General features: G+C 51.5%; 1 protein-coding gene across 1 annotated transcript in view; it reads right to left on the bottom strand.

Moving 5' to 3' along the window:
• The window catches only part of PCBD2 (pterin-4 alpha-carbinolamine dehydratase 2), a 52071-nt gene extending 32207 nt beyond the window's left edge, over positions 1 to 19864 (bottom strand). The window contains exons 1-2 of the mRNA XM_047778664.1: positions 19717 to 19864; positions 15269 to 15400 (exon numbers count right to left, since the gene is read on the bottom strand). Of these exons, the coding sequence (XP_047634620.1) occupies positions 15269 to 15400; positions 19717 to 19800 (216 nt within the window). The 5' untranslated portion in view covers positions 19801 to 19864. The remainder of the gene's footprint in view (positions 1 to 15268; positions 15401 to 19716) is intronic.
• Positions 19865 to 23098: the final 3234 nt, after the last annotated feature.

The following is a 23098-nucleotide window of genomic DNA, read 5'->3' as shown; positions in this document are numbered from 1 at the left end:
GTGGTGGATCAAATCCAGGCCAGGTCCTGGATTTGATCCAGGACCTGGATCAACACCAGGTCCTTAACACGCTGCACCACAGCAGGAACTCCAAACCCTTCTCTTCAAAGTGTGCAGTTTTAAACAAATGGGAAGGTGGAAGAGACTCATTCTCAAGCTTAATACTAAGAGAATCACACTCTAAGACATTCAGAAGTACAATGGCCCCCTCTGCTACAGCTCAGTATCCACAGCTATAGGGTCAGTGCCGCAGAAAGCTGGGGTTTCTCAAGGCAGAACAAGTCTATGGACTCTAAGCAGAGTTCCAATTTGCCAGGTCGTTTTTAGCTGCTCTTTGCAGACCTTCTGTCTGCAGTGACTGCCCCCTCCAGGCAGACATTGATCGCCACTCTGTACCTGACTTAGTTCAAATAATTGATCAGTCAGGTATTATAAAGTAATGCTTTCAGGGCAGAGCATCTGGCACGCATGCAGCAATCAACAGGTCAAATTCCTATCAGTAGCTGGCTACACTTTTCTTCAAAATAAGCAATGAACACATTGCCTCTTTTAAGCCCTTCAAAATAAACACTGTGTCCTAAATAGAACAAAGAAACAGACTCATTTTTGAACAGTGGAGGTGCTCATTCAAAGATCTAGGACATTCCTAAATAGAACTGCGATCCATATTCTGAATTATTCCATAATCCTTCAAAAGATGAACCTGGGCTAGAGCAGAGCCTTGGGCTAGGATCAGAAGCCCGGCCTTGGAAGGAGCTCCCCTCGCTGCTTCATCTGTAAGGATGAGCAAGTTCCGACACGTCCACCACTAGGACACCGAGCCCAGCCTTGCAAGGCTGCTGAGAAGCTTCAGTGAAACCACCTCCATTATTTCTCAGGTCACCCAACATCAAGCTGCTAACTCCTGGTAAACACTCATTAGTTCATAAAATACACTGTGACTCTTCAAACTGTCGGAAAGAAAACGGACGTGGTGGCCTTTCAGGTAAATGGCGCAACATTAAGAGTTACAGCGCTGTGTCTCTGCGGAGGAGTGGGTTGGATCTGCCACACAGCGCAGTGGGTTAAGGATCTGGTATTGCTGCAGGGATGCAATCCCTGGCCCAGGAACTTGCATTTGCCATGGGTATGCACCCCCCCAAAATCTCTGAACCAGCTCCCAACAAAAGTCAGAAAACTGTATATTAAAAAGTTCCTTATATTAATTTTTTAGTTCCTTAAAAACATATCAATTTTTTTAAACTCTTCTATCTGGAATGCCACCAAGCTATGATTTAAAAAAAAAAAAAAAATTCAGCTAAGAGTGCCAGTGGTCACAGAAAAGGAAAGGGGTCTGACATGAAAAGAACCGTCTTGAAACAGAAATGAGTGCCTAACTGCTAACAGGTAAAAGGTCTGTGGCAGCGTCATACTGGGTGGCATCTCAGAAGAATGTGCCACAGTCCCTCAGGACACCAAGACCGGGCGTGTGTGGCTGACGCTGTGCGACCCAAAAACTGAGTCGGTGTCAACCTCCGTCTCTCCTTCTCGAATAATTGCCAGAGATGCCACAGGGGCCCATTTCTTCCTCTGACACTTCAACTCTGCCTGCAGAACAAAGGCATGGGCTTCTGTCCTCCTGAGAAGGGCGCCTCGGTGCCAAAGATCATCCCGTGATACACAGACACGTAGCAGCCACGGAACGTGGTCCCGGCAGGACCTACGTGTGTCGAGGAGCAAGGAAGCGGGCGAGGAGGGGGCCCTGGAGAGGAAACCCGCAGGAGACAAAACGATGAAAAACACCGTGTTCTCCGGGGGCTCAGCGTGCTGCTAGAATCACATCCAGGAGCCCGAGCAAGGGACGTGGAGCGTTCAAGACACCTGGGAAACACCGGGGGGCTCTGGGGGAGAGGTTCCCGAGCACAACCTACGGCTTAGCCGTCCGGTGCACAGACAGAGGGAAGCAGTGGCAGCCCTCTGCTGCACCATCCAAGATGCATCTGCACCCACTGGCTCTGCCGCTGGTTCCTTGGCAGCCTCATCCCTTCTAATGCCCACAGGTTTACCAGCCCAAACAAAAGCGGTGACCCAAGGGCTGAGCTGTAAACGGAAAGAATGGACTCATGTCTGTAGGCGCCAAGGTGTGGATAAGGCACCCGAGCTCCACCTTCTCTCCAGGCAGCCTGCACCTGCACCCCCTCAACCAGCCTTCCCACGGCCCCCGATGACCTCCGGGCTGCCTGAGCCAGGGATCACCTGGAGAGCCAGGGATCACCTGGAGAGGCCGCAAAACTGATTCCTCTCTCCTGGTAAAACTGCCTCTTCTTTTGGGGTCTGCGTACAACGCTGGCCTGCCTGTCTTCCGACTCCACTGTCTTTCTCAGTCTTCTGCCAGCATGTCCTCTTCTAGCCAAGCACTAAATGGCCTGAGTTCTGAGCCGCTTCTCTTCTCACACTACAGTTTCTGCCTGGGTGACCTCACCTGTTACCCTGGCTTTGTTCCATAGGCACCCATGTCTCCCCAATTCCTACACCCCGGACACCAAACTGCCTTCTCGAGGTTGACATTCAGATGTCTCGTAGCAACTCACACTTCATTTATTTATTTATTTATTTATTATTTTTGTCTTTTTGCCTTTTCTAGGGCCACTCCCGCAGCATATGGAGATTCCCAGACTAGGGGTCTAAATGGAGCTGTAGCCATCGGCCTTCGCCAGAGGCACAGCCACGTTGGATCCGAGCTGTGTCTGTGACCTACACCACAGCTCATGGCAATGCGGGATCCTTAACCCACTGAGTGAGGCCAGGGAACAAACCCGCAACCTCACGGTTGCTAGTTGGATTCATCAACCACTGTGCCACGACGGGAACTCCCAACTCACACTTCACATCAAAGCAGAAATCTTGATCCCTGCACCCTAATCCTGTGCCCTTTCAGCACTTCCCCAGTTCGGTCAGGGTCACTTCCCACCACCCAGCTCCCCGGGGGCTAAATCTGAAGGTCATGCGTAACACCCCCTGCTCCTCTTCCACACCACCCCCCACTGCTCCTCCTTATTTAGACGAACTTGGGTTTTCCCTTGAAATTTTTAGTTCCTTTAAGAGCTCTGTGTGGCACCATTGCTTCCTAAAAACAGCTCCGACCTCTCTACCTGCTTCCCCTCTGCCACTACCCAGCCCAGAGTCTCCTGGTTACATTGGCAAATTGACAATCACCGCTGATCGCAGAGCTGGGAAAGGTGCCGTGAAGCTCATGGGCAGATTAACCAACTGTGTAGGGATGAGCCCCGGATCTGATGTGCAACTAAAGATGAAAAGAAAAAAAAAAAAAAAAAAAAAGGCAGACCTGCCCGTTTGGTTCCATTATGCTGACCACCTCAGCTAGCAGCATGGACCAAGAAGAAGCAAAACAAAAACACAGGAGGGACCATCCCGGGATTCTCTACCTAGGGATGTGACACACGCGTGCAAATAAAACGCCTCAGCGGACAAAGGAACAAGAAGGAAAATGCATCAGCTCCTCAGTGCCTTAGGGAGGCCTTCCCTGGTGGCCCTCCTCCGAGTGACCTTGGCCTTCCCCCCAGGCCGCCCCACGCTCCTTTCTGCTGCAGAGGCAGCGCTCGGGCTGGCAAATGCAAGGGGCTGCTTGGAGTCCAGTCCCCGCTCCACTGCGCACGAGATGTGGAGCCTCGGGCAAGTCCACTGGCTCTAAACTTTGGTACCGAGTCTGCAAAATGAGGGAAAGAGTCTCTGTCAAGACAGGGCTGTGTGAGGACTACATGAAATAAACACACGCGAAATCCTCCCCAGGCGGCGCCCGGCCCGGCGTGCACGTTGGTCGGCAGGAGCCCTGAGGATGGTCCCTGACGGCGCTGGCATCATGGGCAGCGTGTGCGCATTATTTTGCTGATGCGCTCCCTCCCCAACGACGCTGGAAGGGCCATGGCAATGGGGATGGTGCCCGCCCGCCCTGCTCACCATCCTGCCCAGGGTGTGGCCAAGTGCCTGGCCTACAGCAAGAGCGCAGTCATTGTGTATTAGTGTTAAGGGTGGAAGAGTCAAAACAGTATTTTCTCGGGGCGTGTGGCATTCGGACAGACGGGGATGGGACAGGCGGGGGTGGGAGGCGCACAGGAGGGGAGAAGAGCTTGGCAAAGGCAGGAAAGACATGAACCGGAAGACAGCTCCAGGGCGGTCCCCAATGTGTTTTGCTCCCCGTCCCTCGGTTTCCTTACGTCTTCAGGGAAAGGGATGACTGGGCGCCCTGGCAGGCATCTTGCAGTTGGACTCTCCAAGAGACCGAAGAGGCCTCGAGCAGAGACGTCAAGAGAGGTAAGGCGAGAGCTCACGGGCACCCCGGAAAGCCTCTGAGAAGATGCGGCCTTACATGAGGGAACAGGAAGGAGCCGGGGTGTTCTAAGCAGAGACCAACCGCCGTGGTCACGACAAAGCGGCATGCAGGGGGAGTTCCCGTCGTGGCGCAGGGGTTAACGAATCCGACTAGGAACCATGAGGTTGGGGTTCGATCCCTGCCCTTGCTCAGTGGGTTAAGGATCCAGCCTTGCCGTGAGCTGTGGTGTAGGTCGCAGACGTGGCTCGGATCCCACGTTGCTGTGGCTCTGGCATAGGCTGGCGGCTACAGCTCCAATTCGACCCTTAGCCTGGGAACCTCCCATATGCCGCGGGAGCAGCCCAAGAAATGGCAAAAAGACAAAAAAAAAAAAAAAGCAGCACGCAGGCCCCTGAAGGCACGGAGGGCCTGGAAGGAAAGGGCCATCAGGAAGCTCCTCCAGGAACACCGGCAGGAAGGGAGGGGCCCCAAGCCCAGACGCTCAGTCTTGGTGAGACACCAAAGGAGGACTGAGCAGCACCGGGTGACGGAGCACCAAGATAATCCTTCCGTTTCAGGTCTGGGTGCTGGAGAGGGTGGGGGTCCTACTGAGACAAGGACCTGTCTTGTAGGAAAGATGGAAAGATGAGTGTGCTTTTAGAGACGCTAAGCCTGAGGCGATGCTGAACGAGGGAGCAAGCGCCACAAGGACCTTTCCTGCCAACCTTTAGCCCAGCTCACATCAAATCTGAGGGCAGAGCAATTTCTGAAATCGGCTATCTTATACAACTCAGAGGGTCCACCTTCCCCAGCAAAGCTGGGAACTTTTCTGGGCAGAAACAGAATGAGGCACGTGTTCTGCATTGTCTTCCTTCCAAGCCTTGGGCCGAGAGCGTGCGAGCCCCGAAGAGGCTGCTCCCTGATCTGGACAGAGCCAGGCTCTCTGGCTCTCAGCCCAACCCGGACGGGGTCCGTGCCAGGTCCGTGGTGCACATCCACGGCCAGGGCCACAGTGGCAAGGCCATGGCAGTGGAAGTCAGTTGAACGAATGCTATGGGAGAAGGCCACGATCCTGCCTTACCGGCTGAGAGCACAGGGGCAAAGTGATTCATCAGCAGCGTGTGCTGTTTTGACAGGACTGAGGTGAAGGATACAAGCAAAGGACCTCCGATCGCTCAGCAGTGATGGCTGGGCTGCTGCGACACAGGCACAGCTTTGTTTGCTTGGAGCTGGTGAACGGCCCCTTTCTCAGGGAAGTACTGTCAAACCCATTTAAGGTGGAAAAGTAATCCAACAGGTAGTCCCTGGAAAACAAAGCATCTCCTCGAAAGATGTTAGTTAAAATACAGACAAAAACACCTCTCTGTATCACAGTCGGATCAAAAAATGCTGCTGTGGGAACCAGAGATTCGAGTCCGGCCGCTACTGCGACAGCACCCAGTGCGACCACCAGCAATCCAATCTCAGTCTGGTCTTTCTGTAAAATTCAGCGGATTAATTTTAGTGAATTAGTTAGAATGGCCTATCCTAGCCTGGATCGGAAGGGCAACACAGTAGCAAATTTCCTGCAAAATGGAGGAGTGCACGTCCTGCTTTGTTTTGTTTAGAAGCTGGTAAAGAAAAGAGCAGAACACAGAGAACTGGGGGCCAGCATGAGCTCTGTGTCCGCCGAGCCCCTCCCGAGGGCAGAGATGCCCTGGCCACAGAGACACGGGTGCGGCCCCGCACTGGCCACTCCAAAGAGCTGACCTGCGGAGGAGGCCGCTCCGACAGGCACCCAAGGTCCATATCTTGGAACAGCTGAATGCAAGTTGCTATGTCAGAGCCCTAATGCACCCAAACTCGATTGACAAAACTCGTGCTGTGCAAACCTCACCAGGCACGATCACAGCTATACCGAGGCAAGGGAGGGGCATACCAAAGCCAAACAGAAACAGAGGAGAAAAGAGCAAGACCAAAAGACTTTTAAGGTATTACTTGAGGTCTCCTTTAAATTATTTTCCGTCATTATCGAGCCAGCAGTCCATTGTTATTAATTCATATTCAGGCTATTTAAGCGGCACCAGCAATGCGGGCTGCAAACAAATGCCTCGGTAATTTCCTAACTTTTGAGTGTTATTTTCTTGTCAGTTAAATTTAAAGCAGCCCATTTGTGACCACATTACACCAAGCTAATCTCATCTAAAGTGCTTCACCAACTTTAACCGCCACACTAAGGGTTTAGACTAATGAAAGCAATTTACATAAACGAAATTTATGTCAATGCGTTTCATGACAAATTTTTTATTTTATAATAATTATAGTACTTATATGATAACATCTGTTGATATTCACAGTCGAAACCTGGCAAAGATTTAAACCCACAACATTTTCCATGCATCATGTACATTATCTGTGAAAAGCAATAAAAAAAAGCAATGAATGCATTAATCATAGCAATATCATCTGCAAAGCATAAATCTGAAATGCCTTTCACGTCAACTCAAACTGCTTTTTATTTTTTACACACCTGATTTTACGCCATCTGTACAAGGGCAAGACAAAGACGTTTGAGGAAATTTTATTTCTTGGCTGTTTGACTTTTACGAAACACTCAGGCAACGTTGTGTAAACAGAAGATTTACTATACAACTGAGAAAAAACGATGCAGTTAAAAGTCCCTTTTTATTAAAGGGCGGGGTAAATGACCACAGCATTTTCACAGGGAGCGTGGTGTCAGATGCGCATTTTTTGCACCTGTTTGACATTCCCCCTCGTCTCTCTGTCGCGTGCGTGTGATTTTTCGAAATCCATGTCAGGTCTAAACCTATCCTGTGACATAAACAGCAGAAGTAAGACTCAGAAGGATAACAGCGCAGGGTCTAATTTCCCTACCCTGGGAGACACCACACCATCGGCCCAGCCACCATCTACATCAGCGTGTCCCGCCCCGGGCTCCCTGCGACGCCAAGAATAAGCCGCCTAGATACTCGTCGGACTTGTGCCCGCTGGGCCACAGTGGGACACCGAGACTAAGCACGGAGTGCACACCGCATGCGTCCCTGACACAGACGGGCTGATGAGCTTCTCAAATTCTACGGCACGTTTACTCAAATGTGAATGTCTCTGCTCTCCATTCCAATGACAACGGCGGACACTTCCTCCAGTTTCTAGTTGGCTAACAAAGCCCATCAGCGGGCAGGTGTTTTACTGCAAGCGGCAGGTGTGATGACTGTACCTGGCTCCTAGACACACAGACTTTAGCCTCAACTTTAAGAGCAAAGTGACACTTTCTAACCCGTATGATGCAGAAGCCTCAGGAACAGCCTCAGGGAAGTGTCTCCCTACCCTCAACAGGCAGTGGATACCCACTTGCAAGAGCGCTCAGATGTGATATTTGCATTATTGCATCGTGGACTCGTAACTTTGATGCGCAGCAACTCTCGGTGCACCACACTGAACCATAAAACCCGGACTAATCCGTTCGCGAGAGCTCCCGAGACCGCCACCTGTGCCCCGCCAGGACCGTTAAGATGTCCATTAACAGTTGTCTGTCTTCTGGTATCAACAAGCCTTTGACTTCACTAAGTGTTTCGAAACGTTAACCATAAGCCTATTCTCAAATTCCTCAATAAAACATCTTTACAAAGTAAGTCAGCGACAGCAACTTTCAACTGCTCTACAGCAGGAGCTGTGGGCCCAGGGACAGAAACATCTTACAAACCCCAAACTCACACGTGGTGCTACTGCTGCGAGAGGCACGAGAGGCACGGGGCCCCATCACCACCACCACCACCACCACCACAGTGACCACTGGCCTGGGCCACTGAGCGGGCCCTGCCCCACTCCACCTCCAGAAATCTATTCATGGCAGCAGTTACCATAACCAAAATGTGATGAGCAAATGTTTGATAGGGAACAAACAAGCGTGGACCCTGCCTTGAGAGAGAGTCAACTTTGACAAGCTAGTAACTTAAACCATGTAAGAGCCATTTCTGTGAGTCAAATCTGGCATGTTGAACTAGCCAGTTCCTGAGATTCCACTTAACAAACGCGGACGCCCGGCAGGCAGGCCCACCTAGTGAGGCAGAGACAAGGTTCGGGAGCTCCTCCAGGAACGCAGCGAATTACAAAGCTCAGTCCTTCGCCCGTGAATCAAAAGTGCTCTCCATTACCAAGTGGCAACTCCCTATTGCCTCTCCCCGGAATTCTCCACTCAGCTAAAAGGTACCAAACTAGGTCGGGGTCCCGCCCCTGCTCTCGTCTATTCCTGATGCTGAGTTTTGTTTCCACGCTCAACAAGGGTGGTCCAGCATCCAGGAGGGAGAGAATGGGGTGCGTGTCCCCAGGGGGCCTGTGAGGCCACCTGGCCCACCTGGGCTCCTGCCCTGGAGGGCTCCACCTGCTGGCATCTGGAGGAGATGTTGCCTGCGTTCCAAAGCCTCGCCTTCTGCACCTGCTTCCACAGCATCACATTTCCTCGGATGCTGTCCGCTTCCCACTTGTCCCCACAGGACAACGCCTAACGAAATGGATCTTTCTGGAAGGCTCACACCCACATTTCTAACTGACGTTTTCTCCTTTCGGTGCCGTCACCCTGCAGTTGCCAAACACCTAAGAATCCATGTGCCTGTCACTCTGAGACCTCTCCCTCCTTATGTCTACACGACCAGGAAAAAAAAGCAAAACTCCTGTACAAATGCCAGCCCCACCCTGTCTGAGTCCAAGCCCTCCAGGTGTCGAAAAGCCTGCCATGGCCATGAAGCCTCACCATCACCTTGGCACCGCTACCAAGGAGAGGGAGTGGGCTACAGCCCCCGAAACCATGGCCGCTGCATTCACCTACACCATTAGAATCTCAGGGGCACTTTCACATTTATAATCCCTAAGTATTTACGATTGCTTAAGTATTTGCCGAGCGATCAAATGCATGTGCAGTCTTTGGAACTAACCCTATCTTGGGATAAAAGCTTGAAGAGGAAAAAAGTTCAAATGCATCTTACTAGCTCTGCTTATAGTAACACCTAGAATCACCCAAACCTTTGCCAAGGTCTTTCAGCCAGGGTCAATGAAAGTGGTTCTAAAACGTATGGTTAAAGAAGCGAATTCTGAAGCCAATTCTTGTGATGCTGTTTTCCACATGCTACTACATAAGCAAACCATTTAAACTGTAACACCCAACATGTGTAATCTTCCTCCTGAAGATTTATTGTGAGTAAAATGACAAGACTGTGCAAAGAACTGAAAAATGTCCATACCCTACTGAGCAAACACGAGAACCTATTTTTTACCTGGATGTACAACGAAGACCAAAAAATTATAAATGCTGACACCCAGGGTGGGTGGAACTGTCTTAAGAGACAGGAGGTCTCGGGTGTGAGAAGGCTGCCACCAGTGCACAGAGCTGAGGCCAGGACGGTGCTGTCGCCTGGAGCACAGCAGGCCTCCCCGACCTCCTGCTTTGGGCAGGGCTGCGGCGACGGAGACAGAGACGCGGTCGGGGCGAGGCGCACACGTGCACGCGGAAATGCCTGCTCACCAGCAGAGACACCAGGCCCTCGGGGCCACCGCGGCCCTCTTCACACAGGAGTTTTGCCTACACGGGGGAACGACGTCCAGAAGATCAGCTTCCAGCTTCAGAGCACGGGGGTGGGGGGGGGGGGGGTGTGTGCATTTAAAAGCTGATCGCATGGCCGACTCGCCCTCCCAGACCGTGTATCGCCCTCCTCACTGGCCATCCCCCGTGTCGCAGCTGCACCGCCCTCTTCACCAGCTTCGACCCCGAGGGCCTAGGGCCGACCCCTCCTGTGCACATGCCCTCAGCCCCTTTGCCCCCAATCCTCCGCTACGCCCATCCGGCCAGAGCTCAGCCCTTGGTAAGCCCGACCCTGCACCGACTTCAAGCCTGTGCCCAGGCAGCCGCACAGAGCTGGACAAACACACAAAATCTTCACCTTAAAAGCTCGCCCCCAGGAGTTCCCGTCATGATGCAGTGGTTAACGAATCTGACTAGGAACGATGAGGGTGCGGGTTCGATCCCTGGCCTTGCCCAGTGGGTTAAGGATCTGGCGTTGCCGTGAGCTGTGGTGTAGGTTGCAGACACGGCTCGGATCCCACGTTACTGTGGCTCTGGCATAGGCTGGTGGCTACAGCTCCGATTCGACCCCTAGCCTGGAAACCTCCATATGCTGTGGGAAGCGGCCCTAGAAAAGGCAAAAGGACAAAAAAAAAAAAAGCTTTGCCCCCAGATCTCCAGTGCCACTGAGAACCACCCAGCAACTGACCACGTCTCACTCGTTTCTTCCCTGCGTTCGTCTCTAGGAGGCCTCGTCCAGGGCTCCTGCCCCTTTCCCAGATCTCCCACACTCCTCCCTCCCACGGCAACTCATTTCCAATGAGGACCTTGCTAAAAACACAGAAGCAATCAGAAGAGAAAACTGCCTCATCTTCCCAGAACAAACAGAGCCACCCACCTACACCTGTGCATGTGACTCAGCCTTCTTTCCTACCACGTGCCCTGTGGGCATCCCATGCCTGCCTCTCCCCCTGCCCATCCCGTCCTCTTGCCTCTTGCCCATCCAGAACCCCGCTTTCATGAGCACCCCCTACGACGGCTCTCCAAGTGTTATCTCCAAGCTGAACCCTGACCTCACAGCACCAACTCCTGATCTGATATCGCCACCTGGGTGACCAGTAAGTACCTCAAACTGGCATGACCAAAAAGGGATACTTAATTCCCTATCCTGCCAAGCCCTCTCTGCCCCAGCCGCATAAGTGACATTGGTGGCACCACCCTTGACGTGAGAACTTGAACCAAAACCCTGGGATCACCCTAGACCCTCTCCTTCCCCCCACCTCCAATCTCATAGCAAGTCTTGACGGTTCTGGCTTCAAAATAAATGCAGAATTCGGAGTTCCCATTGTGGCACAGCAAAAACGAATCCGACTAGGAACCACGAGATTGTGGGTTCGATCCCTGGCCTCGCGCAGGGGGTTAAGGATCCCTCGTTGCTGTGGCTGTGGTGTAGGCTGGCAGCTGTAGCTCCGATGTGACCCCTAGCCTGGGAACCTCCGTGCGCCGTGGGTGCGGCCCTCAAAAGACAAAAAAATAAATAAAAATAAATAATAAATGAAGACGCCATTCCCTTTCTCCATCCCACCGCTTCCCCCAGTCTCCCACCACCTCCTGCCTCCGGTCCCACCACAGCAACCTGTGTCGCCGGCCTGCTCTGCCTCTCTTGCCCGTCTCCCACCTGTTCACAGCGCATCGGCCAGGCTGGTCTTTTGAGCACAAAAACCACAACACAGCACATGTCTGCCTGAAATCTTCCAAGAGCTTTCCTTCGCAGAATAAACCCAAGCTCCCGGCCACGGCGACAAGGCTCCAGGGCTCCGGCCCCACCCTCTCTTCCATCGTCTCCTCTCCCTTCGGCGCCCCTCGCCCCCAGGTCGCTCTTCCTCGGCCACACCAACATCACTCCCCCTCCAGTTTTGTGCTTGCTCGGCTCGCCGCCTGGAATGCACTTGCTTTGGGTCTTCACCTTGAGCGCCCTCACACAATGCAGGCCTCAGGGGTGCCCTCCCAAGAGAGGCCTTTCCAGCCCCCGTCACCTTTTTTTTCTGGCCACCCCTGTGGCAAATGGAAATTACCTGGCCAGGATCGAACCATCACCAAAGGTGTAACCAGAGCCACAGCAGTGACAACCCTGGGTCCTTAAGCCACTGGGCCACAAGGGAACTCCTCCCCCCTTCATCTGAAAGAGTGTGCTCACCCCTCCACAGCCTCCACTCCAATAGCCTACTGTATTCTTATCCATGACCTATCACCACCCGAAATTATACCATTGAATTTACTGTCTCTCCCCTACACTAGAATAGCAGCTACCTGCGCTTACGATAGCGCCCGGCTCAGAGAAGGCGCTTAATAAATATTTGTTGAGTTCATGAGTGTTTCTTTTACAATAAAAATTAAACGACATTTTTAAAATTTAACTGCTTGTACAACTGCCACATTGTGAATAAACTACACACATGGAGAAAGACTAGAAGAGAAAAGGAGTTCCCGCTGTGGCGCAGTGGTTAATGAATCCGACTAGGAACCATGAGGTCACAGGTTCGATCCCTGGCCTTGCTCAGTGGGTTAAGGATCCGGCGTTGCTGTGAGCTGTGGTGTAGGTTGCAGACATGGCTCGGATCCTGAGTTGCTGTGGCTCTGGCGTAGGCCGGTGGCTACAGCTCCGATTCAACCCCTAGCCTGGGAACCTCCCATATGCCGCGGGAGCAGCCCAAGAAATAGCAAAAAGACAAAAATTAAAAAAAAAAAAAAAACTAGAAGAGAAAAAAAGATGGAAATAGTTGCAATTGGAATTTGTTTTTTCTTTACACTAACCTATTTTAATGTTTTGTATTATTTTTGCTTTAGAATACAAAAGCCAATACCTCTTCTGTTCTAAATGAAAGCTATGTGAGGATCCAGCGGTACCAGAGGGTCACTGCTCTACACATTCGTTGTGACAAAGAGAAAAGCAGCTTCTGCCACCTGGCAGCTGGCCTTGACTATCACCCAGGCCCCAGCGTTGCTGGGAGCTGGCCCGGCACTCAAACCTGGGCCTTGGGGTTGAACATCAGGAGCAGACGAGGCCACTGTGTCACCAGGATCAGGAGAAAAAATCACCCCCCCTCTTGTGCTGATTACTGTGACCATGACCCTGATGGGATGTAACACCGAGTGTGACAGACAGCACCCTGCAGTATCTCGGCACAGGCCAAACACAAACAAGGTCCAAGCCCCGAAACACCAAACACCCCCCTCTTCTGGCGAGTGAGTGGCCACTGCTTCTGCACCAGTCTGGGCTTCAGTCCCTTCTCTCCCCGTAGGTAAGATTTACTCAAAGAGCCAATCACAGAAGAACCTGTTTCCCGACAACATCCAATCCAGGTCAAAGTCCTGATTCCTTAAAAACCCCACAATCATGAACGCAAGCCCAATCCTGTGCTAGGTCTTTCCAGCACCGTCTTCCGGAGCTGCCCCACGGCGGCCTCCCTACGGGTCCTCCCTCACTGCACAAGCACGAGGCCCAACTCACTCGACTACTGCTGTGTTCCTGGGGGTCTTTGGCCGGAAGACACCGACAGGTGCCCTGACATCCGCTGCCATGACAGGCCCCGGGCACACACAAGTCACAGGAGCCTGGCTGGAAAGCTGACCCCAGGACATCATTGCGGGGCTGCTTCTCTGAACACATTCCCTGCTATCCGCTCATTTCCTTGTCATCTGCCTCTTTCCCCTAAAAGCTGAATGAGGAGGGGTGAGGGGGGAGTCAAGTTTCTTAAAGGTCCTGGTGAATAACGTCGAAATTAATCAAGGGGAGTTCCCGTTGTGGCGCAGTGGTTAACAAATCCGACTAGGAACCATGAGGTTGCGGGTTCGATCCCTGGCCTTGCTCAGTGGGTTAAGGATCCGGCGTTGCCATGAGCTGTGGTGTAGGTCACAGAAGCAGCTCGGATCCCACGTTGCTGTGGCTCTGGCGTAGGCTGGTGGCTACAGCTCCGATTAGACCCCTAGCCTGGGAATCTCCATATGCCACAGGAAGCGGCCCTAGAAAAGGCAAAAAGACAAAAAAAATTAATCAAGGATGCCCTGCACGGCTTCCCTTCCCTCCCATTTCCCAAAGTACCCTGAGCACAAGGTGAGAGTGGGGCTGGATGACTGACTCATGGGCAGAGCCTGAGGCAACACTACCCAAGTACTTTAAGCCACATGTTCGAGCCCAATAAATTAGCCCAGGCTTAAAGAGTCAGGCTGTACACATGTAAGAATTTTAATAAGCTTGGAAAATGCTACCTGGAGCTTATGCACAAGCTTACTGTACCAATGGGATTCCCTGCCACCAGCCACAGGGTGCTAAGCCCCTGACAAGCACCGCCGAGCACATGGGGCAGCAGGACAAGGAGTCGGCTCGGTCCAGGTTTGCTCAGGAGCTGGAGACCCAGCAGAAGGCTGGCAGCCAGATGGATGGAGAGCAGAAGAGGGCAGGCAGCCCAGTGGAGCCAAGGGCATTTACTAGGAAAACATGCGACGGTCTCTTTGGTGGAAATCTGGTCCTCGCACACCCTTCCAGAAACGTGCCAACACTGTAATCAATGTCCGCCGTTGTCCAACGCTTGCTTGTACCCAGCACTGCATCAGGTACAATACACAGTGATTTAAGCAAACATGGTCCCTGCCTTCTCGATGCTGACACCTAATATAAATAAAAACAATAAATCTGTCCGGAGGATTACCGAACTAACTGAACAAACACGAAATAGTCTAAAGCACTGACCTTACACAAATGCAGTGGAGTCAGAACTGAAGGGTAAGTCATGGGAGATGACTCTCTAAACAGGGTGGGGCCCTAATGGAACAGGTCCCCTGTTTAAGCTCAATCTCTGGGGGCGGGGGAAGAGCAGCCTTTCAGAAAAGCTTCAAGGGCTGGCTATGGGGCTTAGAGAAAACGAGCCAATCAGGGACGAGGGCGAAGCTTGGGAGAAGATGTAGACACAGAAACGCAGCCATAGGGAGAAAGACAACTTGACAACCATCCCGCGAAAGCAGGGGAAAGCAGTGTGCTGGTATGCGTTTCTCGTGCATTTTGACTCAGGCCCCCTTCTGATAAATGTGAGAAGCTCACGCTCTCTTTCACGGCATTTAACTTGACAGGAAATTAAATATCCCAACCAACAGCAACGCAAAGCAAGAGCGCTTTCAGAATTGGATTCTCCAAACGACACGAATCGCACCCCCGTCCCCTAGAGGTGAGGATCACCCAGCGGGTGGCAGCGAGTGTCCACAAGGATGGAGGACCTAGCCTGGAAACCAAAAGGAAGGACTGGGACCCTGGGTCCTCAAGGCGCCAGGCAATCAGGAGCGTTAGAAAGAGTTACAGCCTAAGGTGACAAAAACAGACCACGGCCCAAGCAAGAATATGTGATCATTACCTGATTGAAATTTTTGAAAGAGAACTCTTTGTAGATGGCATCTCTCTCCCTTAACTCCGACCATCCTGCTGCTTGAAGGTCAGGTATAACCTGGTTTCTCTCCTCGGCTGTCAACCCGTGGGCACCTGCCGACTAGAAAAGATGACATTCACTCTCTGGAATGTAGAGGTTTGGTTAAGTTCAAATAAACTTAACTGCTCTTTATATAGAGATGTAAAAAAAAAAAAAAGTCTTAAGGGCAACAATTTCTACCCCTCTTTGGTTTCTTTGTTCTCAAAAAAAAAGAGACAAAAACGAGGCTCACTCTGGACAAAATAAGCTGTCTCCGTGGTATATGGGCTCACCGCACCTTACAAATGCCTCAGACTTCACAGGTCAGCTTCTCTGGTTTATTACAGATACAGCTGACATTGACCATTTGGCCGTCGTACCAAAGACCATCACCCATGGCCAGCATTCCAGGACTTGGGAAACAGAGACAAAGACATCCACCCAAGGACACCCTGCACGTCCCGTGGTAGAACCGGGATTCGAACTCAAGGCTGTAAACTCCTGGTCTGTCGCTCTTTGGATGCTCCCACTTCCTAGCTCTCAGTCCTTCCTCACCCAGCTCTCTGGGTTCACCCTCTACTGTCAGTGCAAAGGAAGCCCAGTCCCCAAAGAGGAAAAAGCAAATGCACACTCACAGGCCATTGTGTATAATAACTTCTGGGCATCCACAGAGCCTCTGGACTGCAGGTAAAAAGCCCCTGCCTTAGTGGAGTGCGTTTTCTCAGAAACACAGCAAAACGAACACTCTCCAGAGTCTGGCCAGAGCACCGCCCAGTCCAAAGCACTTGTGCACAACTGTCCACCCTGCTCCTACTCACCCTGGCGATGACATTCCCAAACCTGGAGTTACTTGGTTAACGGGCCCAGACTTCCTATGCGATTTGCTTTTTTTTTTTTTGTCTTTTTGCCTTTTCTAGGGCCACTTCCCGCGGCACATGGAGGTTCTCAGGCTAGGGGTCAAATCAGAGCTGTAGCCACCGGCCTATGCCACAGCCACAGCAACGCCAGATCCGAGCCGCGTCTGCGACCTACACCACAGCTCATGGCAACACCGGATCCCCAACCCACTGAGCAAGTGCAGGGATCAAACCCGCAACCTCATGGTTCCTAGTCGGATTAGTTAACCACTGCGCCACGACGGGAACTCCTATGCTATTTGTTTTTTAGCTGAAAGAACTCTGAAGAGCATGTCAGACAGAAGAAAGGGACACTCTAGGAGAAGCCAGAAGAGCTATGTTCTCATTCTGGCACAAATGCCAACCAGTAATTCCTGCCCTACCTATTTGCAGGGCTACTACAGGCTCAGATAAGGGCGGGACTGTCATCCAGAGAGACTGAACTAATGTGAGGGCTCCTTAGCAAAGGGCAACCGGGGAGTTCCCACTGTGGCGAAGTGGAAATGAACCTGACTGGCATCCTTGAGGATGCGGGTTCAATCCCTGGCCTCGTCCAGTGGGTCGGGGATCTGGCACTGCCGTGAGCTGTGATGTAGGTTGCAGACGTGGCTCGGATCCAGCGTTGCTGTGGCGGTGGTGCAGACTGGCAGCTGTAGCTCCGATTCGACCCCTAGCCTGGGAACTTCCACATGCGGCGGGTGTAGCCCTAAAAAGAAAACAGAAAAAGAAAAAAAAAAAGGGCAACCAGGGACTGGATTCTCCACTGTGAAACTGCAACTCATCCCCACTTCAGAAATCCTAAAAGCCTCTACCACTGACATCAATGGAATTAAGAAGGCGAAGTAAGTAAACTCACTCTAAGACAACTTATTCTATAAGAGGAAAAAAAGGACACGAATGAGCCAGCTTTCCAGTTTCTTCCTCGCTAGGTCAGCTCTCCTTCCCTATAACTAACAAAACAGAAAATGAAAATATGTCTTAATTAAATAAAAATGTTTAAAGCCTTGTTATCAAAAACCATTTAAAGGAGTTCCCTATGGGCCTAGTGCTTAAGGATTCAGCATGGTCACTGATGTGGCGTGGTTTGGATCCCTGGCCTGGGGAACTTCTGCATGTCGCAGGCGTGACCAAACCAAACCAAACCAAACCAATAAATAAATAAAGGGAAAAAATAAGAAAAAAATTTAAAAACACTTAAATATTACGCACGTAAAAAAGAATGAAATAACACCATCTGCATCAACATGACTGGACCTAGAGATTAGCATACTAAGTGTAGCTACAGTGAAAGGAAAACATGATATGTCACTGACATATGGCATCTAAAAAATGTATATAAATGAACTTATTTGCAGAACAGAAACAGACTCACAGACTTCGAAAAACGTATGATTATCAAAGGGGGCAGGTGGGGCAGGGGAGGGACAGATGGGGGTTTGGGACTGGCCCGTGTACACTGAGGTTTATGGAACGATGGGCCCACAGGGAGCTGCTGTTCAGCACAGGGAACTCTACGCAATAGTTTGCGATCATCGACGTGGGGAAAGAATCTGAGAGAGAATGGACGCGAGTATGGGTATGACTGGATCACTGCGCTGTACACCAGGAATGATCCCAACATTGCCAATCAACTAAACGTCCATAAAACTCCAAAAAAAAGGGAAAAAATGCACTATTAAGAACCAAAGTATTCATTAGTTTCACAGCAATAGCTCTGAAAATTTTCACACGCAGACCCCCCTATAGGAAATAATCTAAAATTGTAATTGAATATTTAAATATTTTAGGTCAATGCAGAGTCGTTTTGGAAAAGAAAGGGAATTATTATTGAATAGCTGCAAAAGAAAACTCTCAACCATGCTGTGGGTAATGCAGCAGTCGCCTGGGGTCTGCAGAGCCCACCCTGAGCCGATTTCTTCTGCTTGCTCCACCACCCACAGCCCAGTGAGGTCGGTGATATGCACTCTGCGCTCACCACAGCCACAGGGATCAGGTCTGGGGCTGAAATGGAGTCATGTCACCTACATAACACAAACGGTTCTCTTGGGGACATACCCTCTGTAGAACCCTTTGTGGCGGACTTGAATTTTTTTTCCCCCTGTGGGAGTTGTGGGGAGGGATGGGGAAAGCATAGGATCTGAAGAGTAATCTTTTTCTTTTCTTTTTTTTTTCTTTCTTTCTTTTTTTTTTTTTTAAGGGCCGCACCCAAGGCATATGGAGGTTCCCAGGCTAGGGGTCAAATGGGAGCTATAGCTGCCAGCCTACACCAGAGCCACAGCAATGCCAGATCCGAGCCACGTCTTTGACCTACACCACAGCTCACAGCAAAGCCAGATCCTTACCCACCGAGGAGGTCAGGGATCCAACCTGCCTCCTCGTGGATACTGGTCAGATTCGTTTCCTTTGAGCCAAACTGGAACTCCTGGAGAGTCATCTTGATTCGAAATCTAGCTTTGTTACTTCCAGCTGTGGGTGCTGAATAAATCACTTCGCCTCTCTGATGAGCAGCGCTCTACAGTGGGGATATTACTATAGCCACCTGCCAAAGTTCCTGAAAGGCTTAAAAGAGCTCTTGAGTGTGAAGGTACCCAACAGAGAGCCCGGCAAGTGGCAACCACTCCAATCCCGTCCGTTTATTCATTCCTCTCCAAACCCCACAGTTTTACCGGATCACCAACCACCCTAGGTAGAGGCATGCCTTGGGACACGCCTAGGTGACAGGGAGCACTCCACCTGCGTCCTCGCCTTAGTGGCCACGAAGCAGAGTGCCCATCTTTCCCATCATCGAGTTATTTTAATTTCTTCTATTAAAGGATTTCAAACTGCCAAATGGGCCCCCACAAGCAATTAAAGAAAATAAAAAGGTGAGTTTCACGCAACTTTTTCCCACTAGGTGGTGCTGCAAGTTAAAACTTTCCCTCCAGTTAATTTACCTCCCAATCTGTTAATTTCCAAAGCAGGGAAACTGACAGGATGCCCCTCAGAAAAGGAATTAAGAAGCAATGTGCCACCAAAAAGGTAATTCAATAGTAATTCCTTTAAAAAAATTAACACCAAGAGAAATTAATTCATTCCACATTCAGTCCCGCTGTTTACAGCGAGCGAGCCGAGACCGAGACGGCGCCCGCTCTCTCCGAGCGCACAGTCTGGAGGACCGAACGGCAACTGGAGTCTCATCGAGAAACCCTAATGGTGAAATACTTTCGCAACTGCTTTTCATGTTTACTTTTTTCTTTTCTGATGAAAGTCGGCCTCGGTTGTTTTCCGGATGGCAATTTCGTAGACGACGACGGGATTTTTAAGCCAAAGGAAAACTAAGATGCTGCGGCCACCCATGTCTCGGACCAGCGCGTCCGACCGTGCCGGATACCCGAATGTGACTCCCCAAAGTCCGAGCCCGAACGCCGGGCCCGCTTCGGGGCCGGCCCGGGCCCCTCCGCCCCTCGGCCGGCACGGCGGCGCCTCGCCCTCCCGCGACCCCCGCGGGCCCTCCGCACTCACCATAGCTGCGAGGCTCTGGCGCCGAGCCCGCAGCGCCGCGAACCAGCGCCGCGTCGCCCCGCGCACCCCCAGCGCAGCCGCCATAGCCTCCGGCCCAGGGCTGCCCGGCGCGCTGCCTGCCCGCCGCCCCGGCCGCCGCTCCGCGGGCCGGCCCGGAGCCAGGAGACGCGGGGGCAGCTCCCGCCCAGCCCGTCCCCGCCGCGCAGGCCCAGGCGCGGTCCGACCCCGGAAGGCCCCCGGAAGTTTCGATGGCCGGCAGCTCTGCTGGCAGCCGGGAGGGGCGCGGGGCCGCAGGCCCCCGCAGCCCCGGGCGCTGTCAGACCCCGCTCCGCTGGCCTTTCGAGTCGTGCCCAGGTGCCGCGTTTCCTGCCTGTGCCGGGGAGGCAGGCGGGCTGGCGCTGAGCGTGCACCGCACGTTCTGTCTTCGGCGTCTGGGGCTGGGGGTGTCGCAGCCTCGCTAACGGCCTGACTGCCCTGGGCTCCTTCTGGGCGATGGAGCGAACAGATGGCGCGGGCAGGAGGATGGCGCGGGCAGGGGCAGAGGAGCTGTGGGGTGGGCGGGGTAAGGGGTTCTGGGGGACCGCTCCACTCTGTTCGCAGTTGGGGAGCAGTGAACCCTAGTGATCCAGGTCGGGCCCTTATAAGTCAGGGAGCTGCAGGTTCGAATGTAAGCTCTGCTCTGTCACTATTTCGTTGCCAAGATCCTGGGCATACTGGCCCATCTGTCTGTCCGGATGAAATACTTGGGAAAGTCAGGCTCAAGGTGCTCTGTAAAGGGCTGCAGGCGCACAAGGCACGGTAGACACCCCGGAGATACACGTGGACAGATTTTTTTATATCTTTTTCTTTTTACAAACTAGGTATTCTTTTACATGTGCATTAGTATCTTAATTCTCTTATCATTCCTTTTTCCTTGCGATGTAAATCACTTGCCATAAGGTTCACCCTCTAAAATGTACAATTCAGGAGTTCTTCTCCTGCCTCAGGTGTAACTAACCCAACTGGTATCCATGAGGATGAGGACTCGGGTTTGATCCCTGACCTCTCTTAGCCAGCGGGTGAAGGATCTGGGATTGCTGTGAGCTGTGGTGTAGGTGACACATGGGTCTCAGATCCCACAGTACTGCGGCTGTGGTGTAGGCTGGGAGTTACAGCTCCTACTGGACCCCTAGCCTGGGAACTCGCATGTGCCACAGGTGCGGCCCTAAAAAAGAAATAAAATGTACAATTCAGTGGTTTTCAGTATACTCACCTGTAACTTCTTTTTAACTAGTTTTTTTTTTTTTTAACCTAAAATAATCTGAAATACAGACTTATGGCCTAACCCCTCTTCTTCCCTTTTTGGCCACTTGATGAAAACACAACAGAGGAATCTTTCTATAGACCTTAATCAAATGTCACTGGTCTCGAGGGTCTAAGACATTTGGGTTTCCTTTGCCTGATGCCTCACATTGGGAGTTTAGGATCATGAAAAATGCTTTACAAACTTGCTTATTAAAGTGAAAACTGAAAAATGACCTGGTAATTGTGAAGTCACAAGAGACCCCCCTCATCATTTTCCTTCCCTGACACCCCTGTATGAAACTGGGGCATCTAAGATCTGTCCTGAAAGCAGCAGCAGGATGCTACTCAGGGCCCTGGCGGAGTGACACCCACCGAGAGAGGCTGTGAATGCTCTGTCCTCAGATTTAAGTCCCAGCAAAGACTGACTGGGCACATCCTCTGTAGTGGACCCTGTCAGAAAGGCAGGCTCCAGCTCAGCTTAGGTCTTGCTTCGCCACCTAAGAATAAGCCTTGGGCCTGGAACACTTCCTTACCCAAAAAGAGCCCAAACAGCCTGTGCCAGGCTTGTGTGAGAAAATCCTTCCCTGCTTCAGACAACCTGTGCTTCTTTCTTCGGCTTAAGCATGGACATCAGTGACCCTGGGGCAACCGCCCCTCGCCTGCAATTCAGTGTTTCAGGCTCAGTGAGAGAAGGGGAGGGGTCCTGCTATGGCACTAGAGGGGTGCTCTTAGGCAGCAGGACAGGGATGGGGGCCCCCCAAGAGCCATAAGGGATCCGCGCGCACAGGGGCTGATCTTGGTGTCTCTTCTCCATGTGGATGAAAACACTGTTCCAACTGGAGCTTGACCATGCTGTTTTCCTTGGCAACTCAGACACCGAAAGGTGGACAAAAGGGTCTGGACTTCTCTCCTGGTGGCCGGCTTCGTGATGACCTTTGCTCTCCTCTGGGCACGTGCAGTCCCCTCTTGGCACGGGTTCCTGGTGCACCCTATTTGGCTTTAGGATGCGTTAGCTGGTCCTGGACCACTCCCGTCCCCCTTCTGTCTCCCTTTCTCTCAATACCAGTGCCTCCCCACTGACCCTGTACACGTGAACCTCCGCTCCTTGGATCAGCCCTGCTCCACACTGCCCTCCAGGGGAACCCCATGCAGAAGCAAAGCCGTGGATCTGGGGGGTCATCCTGGGAGCCTTTTCTCATCCTCCAGACTAGAATAGAGCCCCATGACGTACCAAACAATATGGAAACTCCTGTATTTCTGATAGGAGTTAACACCCTCCTCTGGGAATCTGCCCCCAAGGAAATGAGACTTTATATACAAATACACGTTCAGCAAAAGACAACAGGTTCAGTAAGCAAGGCTAAATCTGTTCAAAGGCCTATTATACAGTCATGGTGAGAAAGATTATTATCAACAGTGAAATACTTAGCATCTGTTAAGCAAAAGGAAAAAAATACTCTTTCATGACTACAAGTATGGGAAGCACACCTAAGCCAGAGCCTGGAGGAAGATGCACGATGGGTGCCTGGGCCCTGGCACACAGGCAGGAAGAATATCAACCCACACACAGGCTCTGGCGTCGGGATGCTCGCGTTTGAAGCTGGGCTCCACCACTGTACGACCAAGGTCAGGTTATTTAGGGTTTACTGAAGAGTTATTTACTCTTCTATAAAATGAGGGTATGTTACAGTAGTGTCGACCTCACAGGGCTATTGTACAGACAAAATTAAACGTCCTATGCCAAGCACTTAGACAGTACCTGGCATATGATATACATGGTAACACTCAACTGTTATTATTATAAGAGATGGAATTCGGAGAGGTTTTTTTTTTTTTTTCTTATAAGTACAAATAAAAAAATACATGTGAAGTTGTAAATCGCAGCTTCATCAACATACTGTGTGTAACCTGTGTCAGTTATTCACCCTCTATCTGCCTGTGTGCTCACTTGTAAAATGGGAATAATACCGATACGGCCCTGGGCCAGGGCCCCCTCCTGCCCGAGACCACCCCAGCCAAAGCTGTCCACCGGTGATGTGTAAAGGTGTAAACTACCAAATGTTACACGCTCAGAAGGAGACTCATCTAAGGTTCTATT

This window comes from Phacochoerus africanus, chromosome 4 (genome assembly GCF_016906955.1).
Source record: "Phacochoerus africanus isolate WHEZ1 chromosome 4, ROS_Pafr_v1, whole genome shotgun sequence".
NCBI lineage: Eukaryota > Metazoa > Chordata > Mammalia > Artiodactyla > Suidae > Phacochoerus > Phacochoerus africanus.
Note: the sequence above shows the minus strand (reverse complement) of the source record. Positions and strands in the feature narration are given on the sequence as shown.